The sequence below is a fragment of the Leopardus geoffroyi genome, chromosome B1 (assembly GCF_018350155.1).
Source record: "Leopardus geoffroyi isolate Oge1 chromosome B1, O.geoffroyi_Oge1_pat1.0, whole genome shotgun sequence".
Classification (NCBI taxonomy): Eukaryota; Metazoa; Chordata; class Mammalia; order Carnivora; family Felidae; genus Leopardus; species Leopardus geoffroyi.
In genome coordinates this window covers 133,704,646-133,725,080 of record NC_059327.1, presented here as the reverse complement: position 1 = coordinate 133,725,080, position 20,435 = coordinate 133,704,646, and the positions used below count along the sequence as shown (strand labels likewise).

Sequence of the window (20,435 nt, the reverse complement as noted above, 5' to 3'; positions counted from 1 at the left end):
AGAATGGGAAACAGGCTCCAGGCTCTGAGCCATCAGCCAAGAGCCCGACACGGGGCTCAAACTCACGGACCGCGAGATCGTGACCTGGCTGAAGTCGGACGCTTAACCGACTGCGCCACCCAGGCGCCCCTATCTTTGTGTTTTTTTATGTCCAGGTGTTTGTTAGAGCCTAAAACAAGTTTTTTGGTCGTAGAAAGTTTCTCTCTTCTTATGGGGTGTCCATAGCAGCCTGTTTAACTAGGTTTAAAATATAATTGCCGGTGGCTTCTCCTGCAAGTTGTGTGTTGCCTGGACTTTAGTTTTAGATACACTCCCATAATGGGATACATTTCATTAAATGAATAGAGGAGGGGCTGTACAGTTGTTTTGGTTTGTTCAGTAACTGAAATGTGTTGATGTGTACTTATTTAAAGAATAAATGTTTCTTAATATTCTTTAGAGAAATAAATCGCCTCTTGCCAGTTTTCTTATTATCTTATCAATACATAGACATTGTTTTTCCTTTCATTTCCCAAATGAAACCTTTTCCTGTTGCTTTTTGCTGTTGGTTAGCAAGTCTAAATGCTGAGCATTTATTCTGGCTGGAGCAATGCTTGGTACCTTGGCCCAGTTTCAAACAGTTCTTCTTATCATATGTGGTGCAATTGGTTCTCTGGAATGTGCGTGTTAGAAGTTCAGTCATTGGGAGGGACTCTTCCCTTTCGGAGTGGTAAATCCTGTGCAGTTTTCTAAGCTGCTCTACAGAATGTAATTCATTCAACTTGATGTATGTTGGGAATTATCTGGTGCTCAAAATGTCAAGTGACAAAAATTATCCATTTAATATGTTTGATCTCTTATGACTCTTCTTAACAAAAAATAAACTTACTCCTGAATAATTACTTGAGAGAAGAATTGCTCCCCTCCCCCCTTCAATCTCCCTAAAGACATTTCAGCAGTCTCATGAGACACAAGATGAATTTGGAAATGATTGGTTTGTCTCTTGCTTTCTGTGTGGTACTTGAAAATTTGATGTATAAATCCGTTATTTGGTAGGATGATCTCCATAACTGCCTGGTTTTTATGTATGTATGTATGTATGTATGTATGTATGTATGTATGTATGTATTTTTAAAATACAAAAAAAAAATGTTTATTTTTTGAGAGAGAGAGAGAGAGACAGACACAGAGCACAAGCGGGGGAGGGCCAGAGAGGGAGGGAGACACAGAATCTGAAGCAGGCGCCAGGCTCTGAGCTGTCAGCGCAGGGCTCGAACTCACGCACTGTGAGATCATGACCTGAGCTGACGTCAGATGCTTAACCAACTGGGCCACCCAGGCGCCCCCATACTGCCTAGTTTTAAAAAAAATAACACACTATCTTTTGAAAATGTTTGTTTCAAATTGTATGATTTGTTTTGTTTTTTTTTTTTCAACGTTTATTTATTTTTGGGACAGAGAGAGACAGAGCATGAACGGGGGAGGGGCAGAGAGAGGGAGACACAGAATCGGAAACAGGCTCCAGGCTCTGAGCCATCAGCCCAGAGCCCGACGCGGGGCTCGAACTCACGGACCGCGAGATCGTGACCTGGCTGAAGTCGGACGCTTAACCGACTGCGCCACCCAGGCGCCCCAGATTTGTTTTGTTTTTAAAAAGTAACCATGACTTCAGGTTCTGCATCTGTATGCAGAATTCCACCCATTCAGCTAATACTCATTTAGCCTGATGGGTTAGTGCTGGGTATACAGTGTGGAGCTAGAAAAGGTGACTGGGCATCTGTAGCTCACATTCCTGGAGGAGGTGAGCGTGGAGAGCCAGACATAATTAAACAGATAAGTGAATAGACCAGGTAATTTTAGATAGTGATAAAAAGAGATGGGAGGGTGGAGTGCTGGAGGGGTAAAGTGCCCGTTCAGATCTGGGACCTTGCTGAAGAGCTCATTTAACCTGAGGTGTTAGTGACAACGTTGCCCTCAGCTCTCTGGACAGAGCATCCAGGTGGGAATCAGCAGTGCACAGTCCCACTCGTTCCAGGCATGAGAAGGCCAATGTGGCTAGTATTTGAGAAGGGCAGGGGGAGGGGAATGTATCCGGAGGTAGCAATTAAGAGGAGGTGTGCTGGGGAATGGAGCCTTATAGATCCAGCTTCTGGGTTTTCATCTTGAATGCTAAGGGAAGCCTATGGCGGTCTGTCAGCAGTGGAAGGAGCCACATAATCTCATTTGCATTTTAAAACTCTCTAGATCTTGTATTTTTTGTTTTGTTTTCCCCATGATGTGCTTGTGGCAGCATGGAAAGATTTTTCATTGTGGGATTTTTGTTGGTGAAGTCGTAGTCCTAGAGACAGCTTATTCATATCATTCTGAATCTTACTTGATTTAAGGGGCGCCTGGGTGGCTCAGTCGGTAAGCGTCTGACTTCAGCTCAGGTCATGATCTCACGGTTCACGAGTTCGAGTCCCGCGGTTCACAGGTTCCAGTCCCGCGACGGGCTCTGTGCTGACAGCTCAGAGCCTGGAGCCTTCTTTGGATTCTGTATCTCCCTCTCTCTCTGTCCTTCCCCCCACTCATGCTCGCTCTCGCTCTCTCTCTCTCTCTCTCTCTCTCTCTCTCAAAAATGAACAAACATGAAAAAAATTTTAAAGTTAAATGTGTATTTGCTATAAATGTTACTCAAAACTTTTTTTTTTTTTGGTTACAGTATACTTGGGCTTTATGAGTAATACGGCAAACTGAAGAATAAACCTGTCGTATTAGCTGATAAACATATGGTGTTAGCTGAGGCAGCTTTCACGGCTGACCTGGGAAGGGAGATGAGTCATTTGATGGGTACAACAGTCTGGTAAAATCGGTTTTAGGTATTAGACAGTGAATCATGTTTTGTCATCAAATAATGAATGAGACTGGCAGACTTCAGTACAATTCTGGATTGTTTGAGTAATACTCGAATATAATCATTAAATCAATGATGTATATTAAGCCTCATTTTTTGCTAAGCACTGTGCTCTCAGAAATAGTCCTTGCCATTAAGGCGCTCACAGTCTAATAAAGAAAATCTGTTGGCACGTGTACAGTCCATCTCATTTTTGTAAATGTAAACATGGGCAGATTTGCAAGGACAAATGTATCCCAGAGAAAGGAATCATTCACAGCCAGGTTGGGAAGTGAGAGTGGAGGTCCCGGCTGGGGACTGTGATGGAGAGGCAAGGATATTTCAGAAGGCTGTGAAAGTAAGGGGAGGAATTCATTAGAGAATTGGCCAAGACCAGGGCTTTGCTTTTCCCCACGTGTCCCAGTTCCTTGTGTTCATAGTGTCTAGAAGAGAGAGAGGGGGCAAAACTGGGTCTTGCGCATTTTTGGGTGAGAAATGAGAAAGAAGTCTTAACCTGCGCGCCCCTGCCCCAAGATTAAAGGTAAGTTGAAGCCAGGTAGTGAAGGGTGTTGCTTGGCTTAACCATCTGTCAGTTTTAATCTTGTAGGGAGCATTGGGGTCAGAAAAGTTGTAAATCGCTGAATAACAAGATCAGATTCATGATTTTTAGAAGTTCACTGAGGCAGCTGTGTGGAGCTGAGTGGCCCAGGACAAGGAGCCTGTTGGGGCTGTGCTCCAAATGAGAAACGAGGAAGTCCACACAACACTTTATTTGAATTGTGGATGCTTAATAGAGTTAATGACCCCCGTTTTTGAGTATAAATTAAATGAGACAAGCAATAAAAAAGCCCAAAACTTTGAGCTTGCTAGTCTACTTCTTTCTTAGTAACCACCACATTCTTTTAATTTGAGGCTCTAAGGATGCAGACTTTCCCCACCCTCACTTTATAGGTATGTGATGTGGTCGTTAATGGTCAGTTGAGTGTGTAAGAAGAATGACATGGTAGGGAGGCCAGTGCTCTGGTTGATTCTAGTACAGATGAGACGTGCAGGGGGAAGAGCCAACAGCTTCTGCCCATGCTTCTGACTGGGGCCAAATGTGCAGTTGCTAGTAAGGCAGGTGGTCTGAGGTAGCTCCCAACACCAGGGGCCTTTATAAGTAAATAGGAGGACATAAATCGTCAGGTGGCAGATTTATTTCTAGTGAGCCTGTTGCCCCTATGGGAGGCAGTGATTTCTGTATGTGCTTTCAGTTAACATGGGTAAGAACTGTCTGCATTTCAGGGAACCCCTGTCAGAGGCTGCATTTTCTAGAATTTCTCAGTAACAGTAATATGTTCTCATTTCAAATGGCATTAAAAGCAACTTTCATTAAGCCCTCACACATAGATTGCCAAATCTTCAAGGTCAGGAGTGATTTCTTTTCACTGGTGTGGTTTGTGTAATTGTTCCATTTGCTTGACGGCCTTCCTCAGCACTAGTTTTATTTTTTGTTTGTTTTTGTTTGTTTTAACGTATGTTTAAAATGTATTTAAAAGGTGAAGGACTTGGAGTGCAGTAGCAGAAGGACACATAGGAGTGCAGTAGCTCATCTGTCTCCTTTCCTCTCTCCTCTCCGTGTTGGGGCTGTGTATCCTCACACACACAGCTTCCCCCACTGCTCTTTGAAAATCAGTGAAGACAAATTCTTGTGCTTTTCCATCTATAGGGTAAAAATGCCTCTTGGAATATATTTATGATCTGTTGAGGTAACCAAAACAGGCTATAAGTGAGACTACTTTTCCAAAAAACAGCTGCTTGTGTTTGAACTTTGCAACATAGTCTCTAATACACTGCTTTATGCAGATGGGTCTATAATTATTCATAATGATCAAAGTTGGAGTCCAGGATGCAAAATCAGTTTTCAGGGCTTCCAGTGAGAGTTACTGCCAAAATGTTCAATACCCTGTTCTTTAGCCCTGATCTTGATGTTGTTATATAAGGCAATTTCTTTGTTTTTTAAAGTTTATTTGTTTATTTTGAGACAGAGAAAGAGGGGGGGAGAGAGAGAGAGAGAGAGAGAATATCCCAAGCAGCCTTCTTGTTATCAGTGTCAGGGCTTGAACTCACAAACTGTGAGATCATGACCTGAGCTGAAACCAAGAATTGGACACTTAACCGACTGACCCATCCTGGTGCCCTAGTTTCTTTTGTTTTCAGTCAAAAAATTTTAACCACACAAATATTAAATGGACACTTTTTAAAAAATTTATTTTTGAGAGAGAGTGTGCATATGCAGGGGAGGGACAGAGAGACAGAGAGGGAGAGAGAGAGAATCAATCCCATGCAGGGCTCGAACTCATGAACCGTGAGATCATGAGCCAAAATCAAGAGTTGGACACTTAACCGACTGAGCCACCCAGGTGCCCCAAATGGATACTTTCTTGTGAAAAGAATGTTGAAATACTCCCTAAACCACCACACTACCAGTTAACTTCCTCCACCCTAATCTGGTGCTCCTTCTTGATAGATTTTTGTAAAGTTAATCCTTTCGGACCTTTGCCACATATTAACATGCATGCGGAAAAGTACCTGGCACGCGGCAGGTTCGTTTTGAAAGGTAAAAATTAGCATGTCTCTTATTAGAAGTGACTTACTTTTTCAGTTGTTTGCCCAGGTAGAGGCTGTCTCAATTTGAAATTCAAAGGATTCCTTGTAAATTATGTCAACATATCTTAAAGGTTGATTTAATTTTGCAAAATGAAGTTACCTACAACTCTTTCAGTATCCTAATGAGGCTCAGTCTTCTGTGGCCAGCAGAGAGCTGTCACTTTGAGAAGATCCCCTGGGAGTGCCTCCAGGAAAACAACAGTGGCATAGTGCTATTTTGCCTTTTCACTATGCTGATACTTTATCTTTTATGTTAAATCAGATTTTGTTTTTAAAGTTAAGGATTGTTTTGTTTTTTGTTTTTTCTTATGAAGGTGAAATTCCTGGAAGATTTAGTGGAGTGATTTTTATCGTGAGAAAGCCTGTTGCAAAATTTTTCCCATGCAAAAAGTGAAAGAGGAAAAAAATCCTCCGTTCTTTGTTTTTGATTTTTAAATGTTTATTTTTGAGAGTATGAGTGGGGGAGGGGCAGAGAGAGAGAGGGAGGGAGGGAGGGAGACACAGAGTCCGAAGCAGGCTTCAGGCTCTGAGCTTTCGCACAGAGCCCGATGTGGGACTCGAACCCACAAACCATGAGATCATGACCTGAGCCGAAGTTGGATGCTTAACCAGCTGAGCCACCTAGGTGCCCCAATCCTCCATTCTTTGAAGCAACATTTCTTCTGCTTCCAAACTTGGAGCCACTTTGATTTCTCATGTTTAAATTATGTTTATGAGTGATACAGTTTAAAATTTTTTTTTTTTCAACGTTTATTTATTTTTGGGACAGAGAGAGACAGAGTATGAATGGGGGAGGGGCAGAGAGAGAGGGAGACACAGAATCGGAAACAGGCTCCAGGCTCTGAGCCATCAGCCCAGAGCCTGACGCGGGGCTTGAACTCACGGACCGCGAGATCGTGACCTGACTGAAGTCGGACGCTTAACCGACTGCGCCACCCAGGCGCCCCGTAGTTTAATGGCAAGACTAATTTTGTGCTTTGAAGCATATATTGACCTTTTTCTGTAAAGCCAGTGTTTGAAAAACGTCCCCTGGATGTTAGATTATAGGACTAGAGGAACATGGGGAAAAAAGGGCCAGAAGATGGACTTAAAAAGTCAATAGAGGGTAGCTTTGAAAATAAAAAAGTCACTTGCACAAGAGCGAGAACCCAAGCCTGCTGTTCTTTTGCCTCTGTGACACATATATCACCAGTCTCTAAACCAGGGTTGCCCAACATCTGTGAACAGACTTGAGAGTTTTACGTTTTGCTTTATTCTTGCTACATTCAAATCCGAATGGCATCACTCTCCCCTAAAACAGTATAAAAGACTTGTTCCTTTCCAAATTTAATGTACGTGGCTGATTTTAGGATTTTTCCTTTCCTTCCCGCCAAATGTCTCTTCCATGCCTAGGGAGATAAATACACAGGAGAAATTACACTCTGTCCCCCAAGGGAGAATTAAACTTTTAAACGTGAGTTCTAGAGAGAGTTGGTCCCATCTATCAGAGGCAGGTCTGTGTGAAGTGGCCAGTCAAGGGTGATAAATGGGTAGTCAGCTGTGCATAGCCTGCCCCGTGGGCCCAGGGTTGCCATGGAAGCGCCCAGTGGCATTCAGCAATCCTGCATGACTAACCTAGATTAGCAGCAGGGCCCGTGGGCTCCAGCCTGGAAGAAGGTGCTCGCAGCCAGATGATGGCCAGGCCAGCACGCCGCCCCACTGCTCATGTTCAGCTTGGGCCTTCCTGTTGCCGTCTTTTCCTCCTTCCACATACGGTCTTCCTTTTTTGTGTGAGGGAAAGTGAGAAAGAGGGATTGCTCTCATTAATGCTCACAGAGCTGGGATTTCTTCATTTTTATCACAGTGTTCTAACACGTCCATCCGAAACCCCAAGGAGGAGCATTTGAAAAGTCGGAATCAATGTGCCCTGACAGGCCCCAGCATGGGGTTGACTAAATGACTGCATTCAGGGGCTGAATGGGCAGCTCCGAATTCCTCAGGAGTTTCACAACCTCTCTGAAAGTGAGAGCATCCTATCCTGGCTTGTTTTAGACTTCCAGGCTTCATCCCAGCTCCTGCGTGGATGAGAATGGTGGGATTCTGTCACCGAAGACATGGGTGGTGTAGGCCAGCGCAGTGATGTCTCGTGCAGTTGTGTTCTGCAGGGCACACTGGGCCCTGGGATGTGAGGCCTGTGCTTCCCCCTTTGGTCCTTCTAGTTCACTTAAAAAAAAAAAAAAAAAAAAAAGTGGCAGGAGGTGGTTTGTTGCCGTTCGCAGAGATCCTTTTGGTGTATCAGCGCTGCAACCTTTGCAGATAGATGGTGGACGGTAGCATATGATCCAAAAGCAACAACGTGGCTCCTGAAAGGAATCCCCTGATTTAGAATACTTAAAGCAGACTTTCTGTGGAACTCATGGATATCTGCCGGGTGGGCAGACTTTGCACCCTTTCCCCAGGGGTATTTCAACACTGTGGACTTGTTTTTGAATGCATTCAGCTGCTTGAAGTCGTCACGTGACTTGGTCTTTCTCTCCCCAGGTAGGGACTCCTGGGCCCACCAGACAACTAGCATTGAGGCCTAGGTCAGTGGCCAGAAGTTACTGGGAGTGGAGCCCGATATTGGGCATGTAATGGCTGCTTTGGTACAAGTTTATTTGCAGCCTGTTCTTTAAAGATATTAATGCAAAGAGCCTCTAGCACATTGGAGATGACTTGTGAATCCAGAGGTTATTATGGGGCCAGTGACCTCAAGTCTGTAAATTCAAGAAAGCTCTAACAACAACAAAAAAGATTCCAAAATGAGAATTTGTAGTGCAGTGTTTATAATTTGAGGAGCCACTTCATGCTGCCAGCCATCCCTCTCTCAAAGGGCTCTCTGTTAGGTCCTTCGGCAAAGACAGACCTGTGTGGACACATTTAAGCAAACGCATCTTGTGGCTCTGAGATTGCTCTGCTGGCAGGGATAAAACCTGAATTAATCGACGTGTCCCTCTTTGAGACCAAGGAATTGTGAACACACAGCCCACCTTCTTTGTTGTTGCCCTATTTAACACAGCCTGAAAGCTTTGCCAGCAGAACTGTGGTTAAGAGCACACGCTTTGGTGCCAAGCAGATCTGCATTCGAATTTTAAGGTCTATTATTTAATAGCAGGTTAATCTCTGAGCTTTCTTTTCGTTCACCTGGAAAATGGGATTAATAATCTCCCTCTCACAGAGTTGTTGTGAAAAGTAAATAGGAGACTGATGTGCTGTGCCTGAATCAGTGCCGACTGAACAACAGATGCTAAGTGGTGGACGTGCTAGGCTCTGCTGCTGTTGCTGTCTTCATTGCTCTTGATTTTCGGTAAGCTTTGTTCGAGTGCTCCACATAGCCCAAGAAGAGTGTACTATCTTGTGCTCCTCGGGACCACCTAGAAATCCGTTACACATGCACATCTCAGGCCCTGCGTTAGATCTACTGACTCAGAAACTCTGGAGGCAGGTCTTTGCCCTCTGTGTTCTGATGCCCCCCCCCCCCCCCCACGTGATGCTAATGCTTGCTGGTTTGGGAACCTCTCATCTAATGCAAAGGGAAGGAGAACTCCTAGCTCACTCCATTCTGCATGGAACCGTGAGAAAGTCTAACAGTGAAATGCTGATGTTGGGATGAGGTTATCCCATGAGGGAGAATATTTTCTCCTCCACAACAGAGGAAAAATGCCACCTTTAATTAAATGAAGTGGTAGTCAGCTTGTAATTATTCAAAGGTAATTAACAGTTTGTGAATCTTGTAGGACATGTACTGCTACCTAAAATCCCCTCATTTAAAATTCTATCCACTTGCTCTTTGCTTGTACCTTGAGTTAAAAACAATGACATATAAGGCTGAACAGTGATTTACTTACTCATGCTACTACTTGCGTTAATATTTTTAAAATTTGTATTTCCCCCGATGTCAGAATAGAACCAAGAAAAAGAAGATACTCGTGAAAAAATTTGCTTACGAACTTGAACAAACCATCCTTGAAGCCATTGCAAACTTACAATAAGTAAAAGCCAAATAAACCAGAAAGCTCCCTACCTAGTACAGTTGGCAAAACTCTGTTAGTTGCAAGGTGAGAAGGTGGACAGTCCAGAAGAATGAGGTCTCACCTTGTCCTGTGTAGTCCTGGCAACTGTGGACTGGTCACTTCCTGTCTCTTCTGCCTTCCCTGGCCCTCTAGGGAGTGAGACCCTAGGGTGGGTGAGAGAGAGTTTCTCTCTCAAAGTCTAGACCTCCTAAAACTCATCCTATCAGTGACATTCCTGTGGTCTTTCCTCATCTCCCTATTTTTGGGTTTTCCAGTCGAAGGGTAATAATTAATAAGAAAAAAATATATTCAACGCTTGTTTCAAGATTGGTGTAGTATTATGTATGTTGCCAATAAAATCTTGGTGTGGGTTTTTCACTTTTTTTAAACTAGTGAAGTAAAACTTGTAATTAAGCAGAGTCCCTAATTTAATAGGATTTCTCCCCTGTGGGAGGTACCTTGATATTTGAATCACACAGCAATAAGCCAGTGTTAGGAATTTTTCAAATTGGGTTCTTCTCATTATTTCCATAGCAGTCTTTATACCTGGAAGCGAGCGTGGTGGAATGTACCAGATGCTAAGATAAGGCTGTGCTGATTAATTTGGAAATACTTCAGTCATTTTAAGCCAGGGTAGCTTTTCTTAAAGGTACGTGTGGAGTCAACAGGAAACCTAAGTGAGGACCCCAAGCAGCCTGATGGTTGAGGTGCTGCTGTTCACATCCTCGCTTTTCAATCCTGAACGGAGACTTAAGCCATTTGTGGTTCCCTTTTCTGAGACAAGGGTAGCAGTTATTCAGAAGCAGTTACTCATGAAGCAGAGCCAGAGGCTGTGAACACGCCACGCCAATAAAGCCACAGGGACTCTGCCGTTGTCCCCAGCAGAATCCGAAAAGGGAGAACTCCCTTCGTGGCGAGAATGGTAAAGCGGACGCCCTTGGGAGGCCGCTTCTCCTTGTGCGTGCCCATTCGGGGTACAGTACCAAGTAGCTTTGGAAAAGAGAAACTTGGCAGTTCAGGTTGCCCAGAGGTAGTTGCATGCCCCACGCCCTCTGTAAACAAAGTGGCTGTAAAAGCAAGTTTGAAAGAAGAAAGTTATTTCCTGATCAACCCTCTTATTGGCTCCCATGGATGTATGTTAACGTTACGTATGTTAATGTTACGTGATTGTTTTTTGGGCCAACGAGGAATTACCAAAATTCTAAGCTAATTGAAAGGAATTCCAGAGTGGTCATCAAGTCCACTGTGCTTCTTTCAACCAGAGATAAGTCTAATTGTCCAAAACATGTGAGATTCAGACTTTGTTAAAGAATACTCCATGGCTAGTTTCTGGTTTAGTTTTTCTTTCCTTCACTTTTTTCAGTATGTTGACTGACATAAATTGTTCACTTTGTAGTTCTCTGAAAGTAGGACATCGAGATATCCATCATTTAGGAAAAGTTTTTGGTAACAGTGGTCTGAACAGGTAATTCTTTGCCACATCCTGGTGAATTTAGCCAGGTAGCTTAGCCCCCCACAACCTTAAGGCTGTAGAAATAGCTGCAAATCACTTTTTAGAGGGCTATGTTTAAAAAAAAAAATTTATTGTTGAGAGAGAGAACATGAGTGGCAAAGGAGCAGGAGAGAGAGAGAGAGAGAGAGGGAGAGGGAGACAGAGGATCCTGAAGTGGGCTCAGCGCTGACAGCAGAGAGCGCATGTTGGGCTCGAACCCACAAGCTCAAGCCTTGAGATCATGACCTGAGCCAGAGTCAGGCGCTCAACCGACTGAGCCACCCAGGCGCTCCTAGATGACTTTTATTTTATGTTATTTTATGTTATTTTATTTTATTTTATTTATTTTATTTTTTTAACATTTATTTATTTTTGAGACAGAGTCAGAGTATGAACGGGGGAGGGTCAGAGAGAGAGGGAGACACAGAATCTGAAGCAGGCTCCAGGCTCTGAGCTGTCAGCCCAGAGCCCAACGCGGGGCTCGAACTCACGGACCGTGAGATCATGACCTGAGCCGAAGTCGGACGCTTAACTGACTGAGCCACCCAGGCACCCCGATGACTATTTTTTAAAAATTGTTTTTGCATGTGTCTTTCAGCGTTTTTTTGTTTGCTTTGTAATTACAAGTAAGTTTTAAAAAATATACTGTAAGCAATAGCAGCTGTTTTGTTTTGTTTTTTTTTTAATTAAAAAAATACTTAAATGATAAGCTTCAGTGCAAAGTACCATGCTTTAGTATCAGGAAAGAGAGAAATAGAAGTCGTTCTATTTTGATGGAGTTCACATTCTAGGGGGAAGGGGAGGAGGAGAGAGAAGCAATCAGTATGTTCTATCAGCACATACTTGGTGGATTTGAGGAACCCTTTAGGGTGAGTAACACTGGAACCTTCACTCCAGAGATTTGCTGGTGGCTGAAAATTGGGGATGGGGGTGTGAGGTTGAGAGAGAAGCAGAGGAAATTGCTTAGAATGAAAGCATTGAAGTTCAGGATGTCAGTGAGGAGCAGGGAATAGTCTGGTATGCCTGGAATATAGATGTGGTCTGCAGGAGAATCATATTTTGTGTGTAAGCTGGTCCTGAAGAATTGGATATCATTCAGGGTTTTTGGGGTGGGGATTGTAGCAAGAGGGTATCTTTAACAGGGTATGTTTGGGGAATGGACATGACTGTCAAGAGAATGCTTGTGGCAGGCCTGCAAGGGAGACAGTAGGATAATATCTAGAGACGGTAGGATAATATCTAGAGTAGATCTGTACCCGATTATGGGGGAACTTTAATGCCAAAGCAAAGATTTAGAGTTTATTCTGCAGCAGCAAAGAGCTGTCCAATTCTTGTTATTTTAAAATATGGATAGTGCCATGAAAACCAGAGTTTTAGATTGGATTTCTTTCCATGAGAAGGTTAATTTAGAGGGACAAGATGTTGGGGAGGCAGAGAGACCAGTAAGTAGGCTCTTGCCAGAGGAAATAAAGAGACATGAGAGCAGAGAGGCCAGGAAAAGGGGTGTCTGAGATGGGGGCGAGTTTCTAAAGGTATATATTGTCTTGGCAAGACAATTGAAAAATTTCCTACTTATTTATTTACATAATGTTGAGGGAAAGGATTCAGTAGATACCCTAGAAGGAAGTGTTAGGAGGACAAAAGTTGGCTTATAGTTCTTACTTTTGTTATTCTCATACATCACCTTGTGGGGGGTCGAGAGGGTGTGGCCTGTTTTGCCCACTTGAGGCAAGCCCACTTTTGGTTTATATGCTGGTTAAAACTGCACTCTTTTTGGTTTCCATCTCTGCAATTTATTTGTCAGTGAATGCATTTTTAACCCCTTTGGTGCCAGGGCTGATGATTTAGGATGTATTTTTATGTGGTTTAAAAGGATGTAGGATATAGTTTTATGTGGTTTAGGGCAAGCAGATTATGAGACTTCTCGGTAGGTAGAGATGACATCTACAATTGGATTTTCCCATCCTTGACGTTTGAAATGAGAAATAAAAATTATCTTTTCGGATTTACATGCCAAGACACTCCCAGTAGAATAAGCTGAGAATAAAGTAAATGCTGTTTGGGGTGGTTGGTAATCTTTTAATTATGAAATAAGCCTTTTGATTTTAATCTTCCAGAATGTATAATACTGATCCAGGAAAACAGCCTTTTTAAAGTTCACATCCTGCTGACTCCTTCAGATGAAAAGCTTCTACCTCTACCCCATATTTTGCAAGCTGAAAGTAAAAATATCATTAATCTTGTCTCTCTTCCATGACTGCCTATAAAAGACTGTTCAGTTTGGAATCAGTCCTGAGCCATGAAGGCAGTATTCCAGAGTGAATGCTTAGGTTTCTGGAGCCAGGACCCACAGCTGGAGGGTCACAGCCTTAATCCAAGAGTGGGTTGAGGGGACTTAGGCTTTCTTGAAAACATCTCCCTTGTCATACCTTCTTGTTGACCTATCCTGGCCTCCTTCACACATCTACATATGCATAGCAAAACTTTGGACATGATAAATTTTATTGTTTTTGTTCTTTTGTGGCATCTGAAACAGCTTGTACAATGAAGACAGAAATCTGCTTCGAATTAGAGAGAAGGAAAGACGCAACCAGGAAGCTCACCAAGAGAAAGAGGCATTTCCTGAAAAGATCCCCCTTTTTGGAGAGCCCTACAAGGTATTTATTGAATACTAGAAAGTCTGATTTATCACCGTATTTAACTCTGCATTGAAAATGAGTTTGAACAAGGGTCACAAACGTGAAAATAAGACAACTTATCTTAGGTTGGTTTTGAAAACAAACTATGAAAATTCTCTGAATATTGTTGTGCAAATTACCAAAGTTTATAGTCTTTTGTAATGTCAGTCTCTTGTCTTTAGTAATATTTGTCCATGACAGGCTTCTCAACAGGGGAACTGAGTTTAAATTTCATGTTACGTTTCCTGTCACATTAAATTGAAGTTTTGTGGGTTTTTTTCCCCTTTTAAATGGTATTATGTAACATTGTTTATTAAATAGTGGTTTTCCTTAGATTTTTTTTTTTTTTTTTTCTGGTCTCTAACTCTGCTGTCTTTCCTTTTTCAGACAGAAAAAGGTGATGAGCTATCCAGTCGAATACAGAACATGTTGGGAAACTATGAAGAAATGAAGGAGTTCCTCAGTACCAAGTCCCACCCTCATTGCTTGGATGCTTCTGAAAATAGGTTGGGAAAGCCAAGATATCCTTCATTTCCTGAGAAGGGGAGCAGCATTCCACCCCACCCCTTCCACACCAGTGCCCACCACCAGCCTATTAACACTCCTGCCTCCGGACCACTTCCTGTTGGTAACATCAGCCACAATCCAAAGATGGCACAGCCAAGAATGGAACCAATGTCAAATCCTCATGTCAGAGGCTATGGCCCACCAGACAGCCAGCACCTGACCCAAGATCGCCTCAGTCAGGAGGGGTGCGGCTCTGCTCATCACAAAAAAGGTGACCGCAGAGCTGATGGAGACCGCTGTGCTCTGGTGACAGACTCTGCTCCAGAGAGGGAGCTCTCTCCCTTGCTCTCCTTGCCTTCCCCAGTGGCCCCCTTGTCACCTGTACATTCCAACCAGCAGACTCTTCCCAGGACACAAGGAAGCAACAAGGTTCACAGCAGTAACAGTAACAATAAAGGCTATTGCCCCGCCAAATCTCCCAAAGACCTAGTGGTCAAGGTCCATGATAAAGAGACCCCTCAAGACAGTTTAGTGGCAGTTGCCAGCCTTGGGGTAGCCCCTCCCCAGCCACCTTCTCAGACTTTCCCCCCACCTTCCCTCCCCTCAAAAACTGTGGCAATGCAGCAGAAGCCCACGGCTTATGTCCGGCCCATGGATGGTCAAGATCAGGCTCCAAGTGAGTCTCCTGAACTGAAACCACTGCCGGAGGACTACCGGCAGCAGACCTTTGAAAAAACAGACTTAAAAGTGCCTGCGAAAGCCAAGCTCACCAAGCTGAAGATGCCTTCTCAGTCGGTTGAGGTGAGTGAAATTTTGTATCTGGGACAATTCTGGTGTGAAGGAAAATTTGAGATGTAAGGTCTGGAGAATTGGGGGCATGGATGTCAATGGCTTTTGGGTTGTGAGACTCCTTTTTGGCTTTGGGATCATGTTGACCCAAGAGAACTCAGGTCTGAGCTAAATTGCTGATGACGGATACTGAAATGTGATTTTCAGGAAGGTCTTTAAAAAAGTATTTTTATTGGGCCATAACTTATATGCTGTAAAATATAGAGATCATGAGTACCGTTCGCTCCGTTTTATAATCTACAACCCAATCACGGTATTTATCATAAGAAAGTTTCAGGAAGGTTTTGAGCTATTGTTTTTGTTTGTTTGGGGGAACACTGACTTCTTTAACATTGTAGAGCAAAAAAAAAAAAAAAGTTAAGACTTCCTCTACCCCAGTTAGTTTTTCTGAGATCTAAACCATACAAAAGTGAAAGTAAGAGGTTAAAATGTTGAAGGCAAAGTATTTCTAAAGATTATAAAGATTTCCCTGTAAATTATAAGAAACTCTGAAACTGAAGTTCTGTTTTATTTACCACCTAAAAAAGGAGTGGGGGTATGGTGACCTCTCATTTGAAAGTGAGTCACAAATATAATACAGAATGTTATTCAACTCTGGCTTTTTCAAGTAACCAAAATACTTTATCTTTTTAAACAAAGAAGAAATTCCTTTTTCTGCTCCTTTGTAAATGGCAGCATTGTGTTTGAATGAAGAGAATCAGAGCACACATCTTATCACTGGAATTCTAAATTAGCACCAGTTAGTTACTCCAAAATTCAGATTAGTAGTGCAAAGTGAAATGTTTGAAGTGAATTTGTCTTGAAGCTTATCTGTTAAGGTAATGTCCTTGGTTTAGTCACATCTATTGTATAAACATTCTAATTTGCATATCCATTGCTCAAAGGCTTTTGTGGGCACCCAGATATCAGTCTTACCTAGTGCTAGAAGGTAAAATTCCTTAAGGTTTAAAAACAAAACCAAAACAGACTCCAGGATGCTTAACTGGAAAGATAACCCTTATCTTGAAGAAGGAAAATCTGTTCCTCTGGAGTGTCAGCTTTTGGTTTAAAGAGGTTATGGCTCCATCCACAGTCAGCTGTTGAGATGGAGTGTCTCTGGATGTTTTCACCATGTGACTTATTTGGAGGCTGAGGAAAAATGGGAAAGCGGGAGGAAAACAAGTGGTAGAAATGGCCAAAATGGCAGAACTCATAACTCATATGAAAATTCACTGTAATGATATTTACTAAACATTGTGTTCTGGGCTAGGGGGAGAGGTAGGCAGCAAATTAAGTTAGAGTGAAATGAAGTGAGATCTTCCCTCACAATGGTCAGTCAGCCAGCCTGCCTTATAATTCAGACAGTAAAGAATTTAGTGGGATTTTCTTTGCCTTATTTATCAAATAGCTGTTTTCCTAGTTTAAAAAACAGATAAGGGGGAAATTTAAACATATTTTCTTTAAAAACAAAAAACCATGCCACTAAAAATTGCTTTAAAACAAGTTTAAGGCAAATTAGCAAATATTTGCATTGTCTGCCAAATGCTCCACCATATGCTTAAGCGCAGGGTGGGATGCCAGGCAAGTATTGGTGCTGCCCCAGGAAAGATGACAGTCTAGTGTGTACATCAGCCTCCACACATGAAACAGAGGTCAGTGGAGTCCAAACTATCCACTACTTGGTGCCTAGGAGAAAGTTTCGTGTGGCCGTCATAAAGCGGTGAACCTAGGTAAATTGAACCAATGGGATTTCTAATAGACCTTCCAGGGGAGAGAATCCTAGTCAACTTTTTGTTTTCTTGGTGAAGAAAAGATAAGCCAAGTTGAGATTTCTCCAAGGTCTCAAAGCTCCTCAGATGTAATATGTTAGGCCATAGGACCATGCTAGATGGCCCTGGGATATTTTCTGAATGGATATTTGAAAGGAACAAAATCCTCTATAGGTTTGGTGATTGGAGCATGGGGTTTTCTTGGCCCAAGGTCATCTGCTGTCAACAGTTTGAGCAGATGTGAACCTTTCATCTTGGGCCTGTGCTGTGTTCCCAGTTAGCATTCATTTTTACATGTTGGTGGCTCCGTCTAGTTTCTGCTCAGGGTTCTCGGGCTGCTGGCAGCTGTGGTGCCGACTGGCTTGAGCCCCTGGAGATGGAGGGCTCAGGGCAGCCTATGTGAAGGGGGGGATTCAGAGTTAAGCTCTTGGAATGAAGGGGGAATAAATCTGGAAAGCAGGGGTATTAGTGTTATCTGACTAGGTTTCAGATCTGTTTAGCTCTTTTATCTAATATCTCACATTTCATAGACTTAACATTAACTTCACACACCTGATAAAATGGGTATTTTTAAATATTTTTTTTAAAAGTGTAGGTTGAATTTGAGGCACCTGGGTGGCTCAGTTGGTTAAGCAGCCGACTCTCTCTCTTTTTTTAAATTTGAAATCAGTTTTATTTTATTTTATATTTTATTTTATTTTTTAATGTTTATTTATTTTATTTTTTAAATTTACCTCCAAATTAGTTAGCATATAGTGCAACACTGATTTCAGGAGTAGATTCCTTAATGCCCCTTTCCCATTTAGCCCATCCCCCCTCACACAAGCCCTCCAGGAACCCTCTGTTTGTTCTCCATATTTAAGAGTCTCTTATGTTTTATCCTCCTCCCTGTTTTTATATTATTTTTGTGTTCCTTTCCCTTATGTTCATCTGTTTTGTCTCTTAAAGTCCTCATATGAGTGAAGTCATACGATATTTGTCTTTCTCTGACTAATTTCGCTTAGCATCATACCTTCCAGTTCCATCCACGTAGTTGCAAATGGCAAGATTTCATTTTTGATTGCCGAGTAATACTCCATTGTATATTTATACCACCTCTTCTTTATCCATTCATCCATCGATGGACATTTGGGCTGTTTCCATACTTTGGCTATTGTTGATAGTGCTGCTGTAAACATGGGGGAGCATGTGCCCCTTTGAAACAGCACACCTGTATCCCTTGGATAAACACCTAGTAGTGCAATTGCTGGGTTGTAGGGTAGTTCTATTTTTAGGTTTTTGAGGAACCTCCATACTGTTTTCCAGAGTGGCTGCACCAGCTTGCATTCCCACCAGCAGTGCAAAAGAGATCCTCTTTCTCTGCATCCTCGCCAATATCTGCTGTTGCCTGAGTTGTTAATGTTAGCTATTCTGGCAGGTGTCAGGTGGTATCTCATTGTGGTTTTGATTTGTATTTCCCTGATGATGAATGATGTTCAGCATTTTTTCATGTGTCAGTTGGCCATCTGGATGTCTTCGTTGGAGAAGTGTCTATTCATGTCTTGTTCCCATTTCTTCATTGGATTATTTGTTTTTTTGGGTGTTGAGTTTGATGTGTTCTTTATAGATTTTGGATACTAACCCTTTATCCGGTATGTCGTTTGCAAATACATTCTCCCATTCTGTTGGTTGCCTTTTAGTTTTGCTGATTGTTTCGTTTGCTGTGCAGAAGCTTTTTATTTTGATGAGGTCCCAATGGTTCATTTTTGCTTTTGTTTCCCTTGCCTCTCGAGATGTGTTGAATAAGAAGTTGCTGCGGCCAAGATCAAAGAGGTTTTTGCCTGCTTTCTCCTCAAGGATTTTGATGGCTTCCTCTCTTACATTTAGGTCTTTCATCCATTTTGAGTTTATTTGTGTGTGGTGTAAGCAAGTGGTACAGGTTCATTCTTCTGCATGTCGCTGTCCGGTTTTCCCAGCACCACCTGCTGAAGAAACTGTCTTTATTCCATTGGATATTCTTTCCTGCTTTGTCAAAGATTAGTTGGCCATACGTTTGTGCGTCCATTTCTGGGTTCTCTATTCTGTTGCATTGATCTGCGTGTCTGTTTTTGTGCCAAGGCAGCCGATTCTTGATCTTGGCTCAGGTCATGATCTCCCAGATTGTGGGATTGTGAGATTGTGAGACTGAGCTCCGCATGGGGCGCTGCGCTGACGAGAGCCTGCTTGGGATTCTCTGTCTCTTTTTCTCTTTGCCCCTTCCCGTCTCTCTCCCTCTCCTTGAAGTGAATGTTAAAAAGCATAGGTTGGATTAAAGTATCAAATTTTAATATTCTCACGAATCAAAGGGAAGCATAGAGATGGGACGTCAGAGAAAGCAGGGAATTAGCCCCAGAGCAGTTAAACTCTGAATTTAGGACCAGAATATTAGCAATTATCTTGGGCTGTTTGTGGCATTGGGGCAGAAGGATAGAGAATGGGGATAGAGGAAATCGGCTGTTGGTGCCCCTGCGAGAAGGGGTGTGGGGGTAGCTAAGCGGTTTTCCTTTATTTGCTTAATTTGTCCTAAGGCAAGTCAGAGGAGGTTTTCTTTCCTGGCTGTTTGAGTGTGAGGGTTTTGCGGTTTGTTTGTTCATCTCCACCCCCTTCCCCGTGGCTTCCACGAAACAGTATTTTTAAAAAGTGAACCAAGTTGGGAAAATCCTCTTGTCTGGTTGGCTCTCTTTCATTCTCAAGCCACGTACATGTGAATTCCTTACACAGTCCTTTCCATTTGTGGGAGATGAACATGGTTTGTACATTTTAGTTGTTTCTCCTAAAAAATGGTATTCTTCTCTGGAATAAGTCATCTTCATAGTTAAAAGTTAGTCTTTCCTGGGGCGCCTGGGTGGCTCAGTCGGTTGAGCGTCCGACTTCAGCTTAGGTCACGATCTCACGGTCCGTGAGTTCAAGCCCCGCGTCGGGCTCTGGGCTGATGGCTCGGAGCCTGGAGCCTGCTTCCGATTCTGTGTCTGCCTCTCTGACCCTCCCCTGTTCATGCTCCGTCTCTCTCTCTCTCTCAAAAATAAATAAACTTAAAAAAAGTTAGTTTTTCCTAAAATCTACAGGAAAGAAAGTGATCAGCAGGTCAATATTATGACCCCCTAGAGGCCTGGCTCACAAAAATCTGCACTTGGTCTTTCTGGGGGCGTGTTAGTTCTTCTGTATCAGCTGGGAGATGTGTAGTGGCATGAAGTGATCCGTGAGGGTACAGCCAGGCCTCAGCGATCTTACATGGGTGCCTTCCAGGTGTAGAGTCGCCCCATTGGAGATGGACCTGCCCAAATGGAAGGTTGAGGTTCCTCGCTGTCTCCCCTTTCTGCCTAAAGATAACAAACGGATGTGAGAGGAGCTGTGGTATTTCTGTGCTGTGCTCCTGAGCATGGACCCTGAGAGAGGGAGAGACGGAGGGGAAGAGGGAGGGAGGGAGAGAGAGTTAGATACAGGATTTAGGAAATAGATGTTTTATTGAAACAGACAAATGGAATATGCTGAGATGGGCATTTTAAATATATTGGATTTAGAATATTAGACTTGTGAAGCTAAACATACAGCCCTTTCATTTGGTAGGAAGGCCTAGGTGGGTGAAGTCACTTGATTTTGCCAAGATTTATT

The 20,435-nt window shown here is 42.8% G+C and overlaps 1 protein-coding gene across 3 annotated transcripts in view; it reads left to right on the top strand.

Moving 5' to 3' along the window:
* AFF1 (AF4/FMR2 family member 1) overlaps nucleotides 1-20,435 on the top strand; it is a 136,642-nt gene that overhangs the window by 24,407 nt on the left and 91,800 nt on the right. For all 3 annotated transcript variants that reach the window (XM_045473423.1, XM_045473422.1, XM_045473421.1), the window contains exons 2-3: nucleotides 13,560-13,680; nucleotides 14,089-15,009. In XM_045473423.1, coding sequence (XP_045329379.1) covers nucleotides 13,560-13,680; nucleotides 14,089-15,009 — 1,042 coding nt within the window. The remainder of the gene's footprint in view (nucleotides 1-13,559; nucleotides 13,681-14,088; nucleotides 15,010-20,435) is intronic.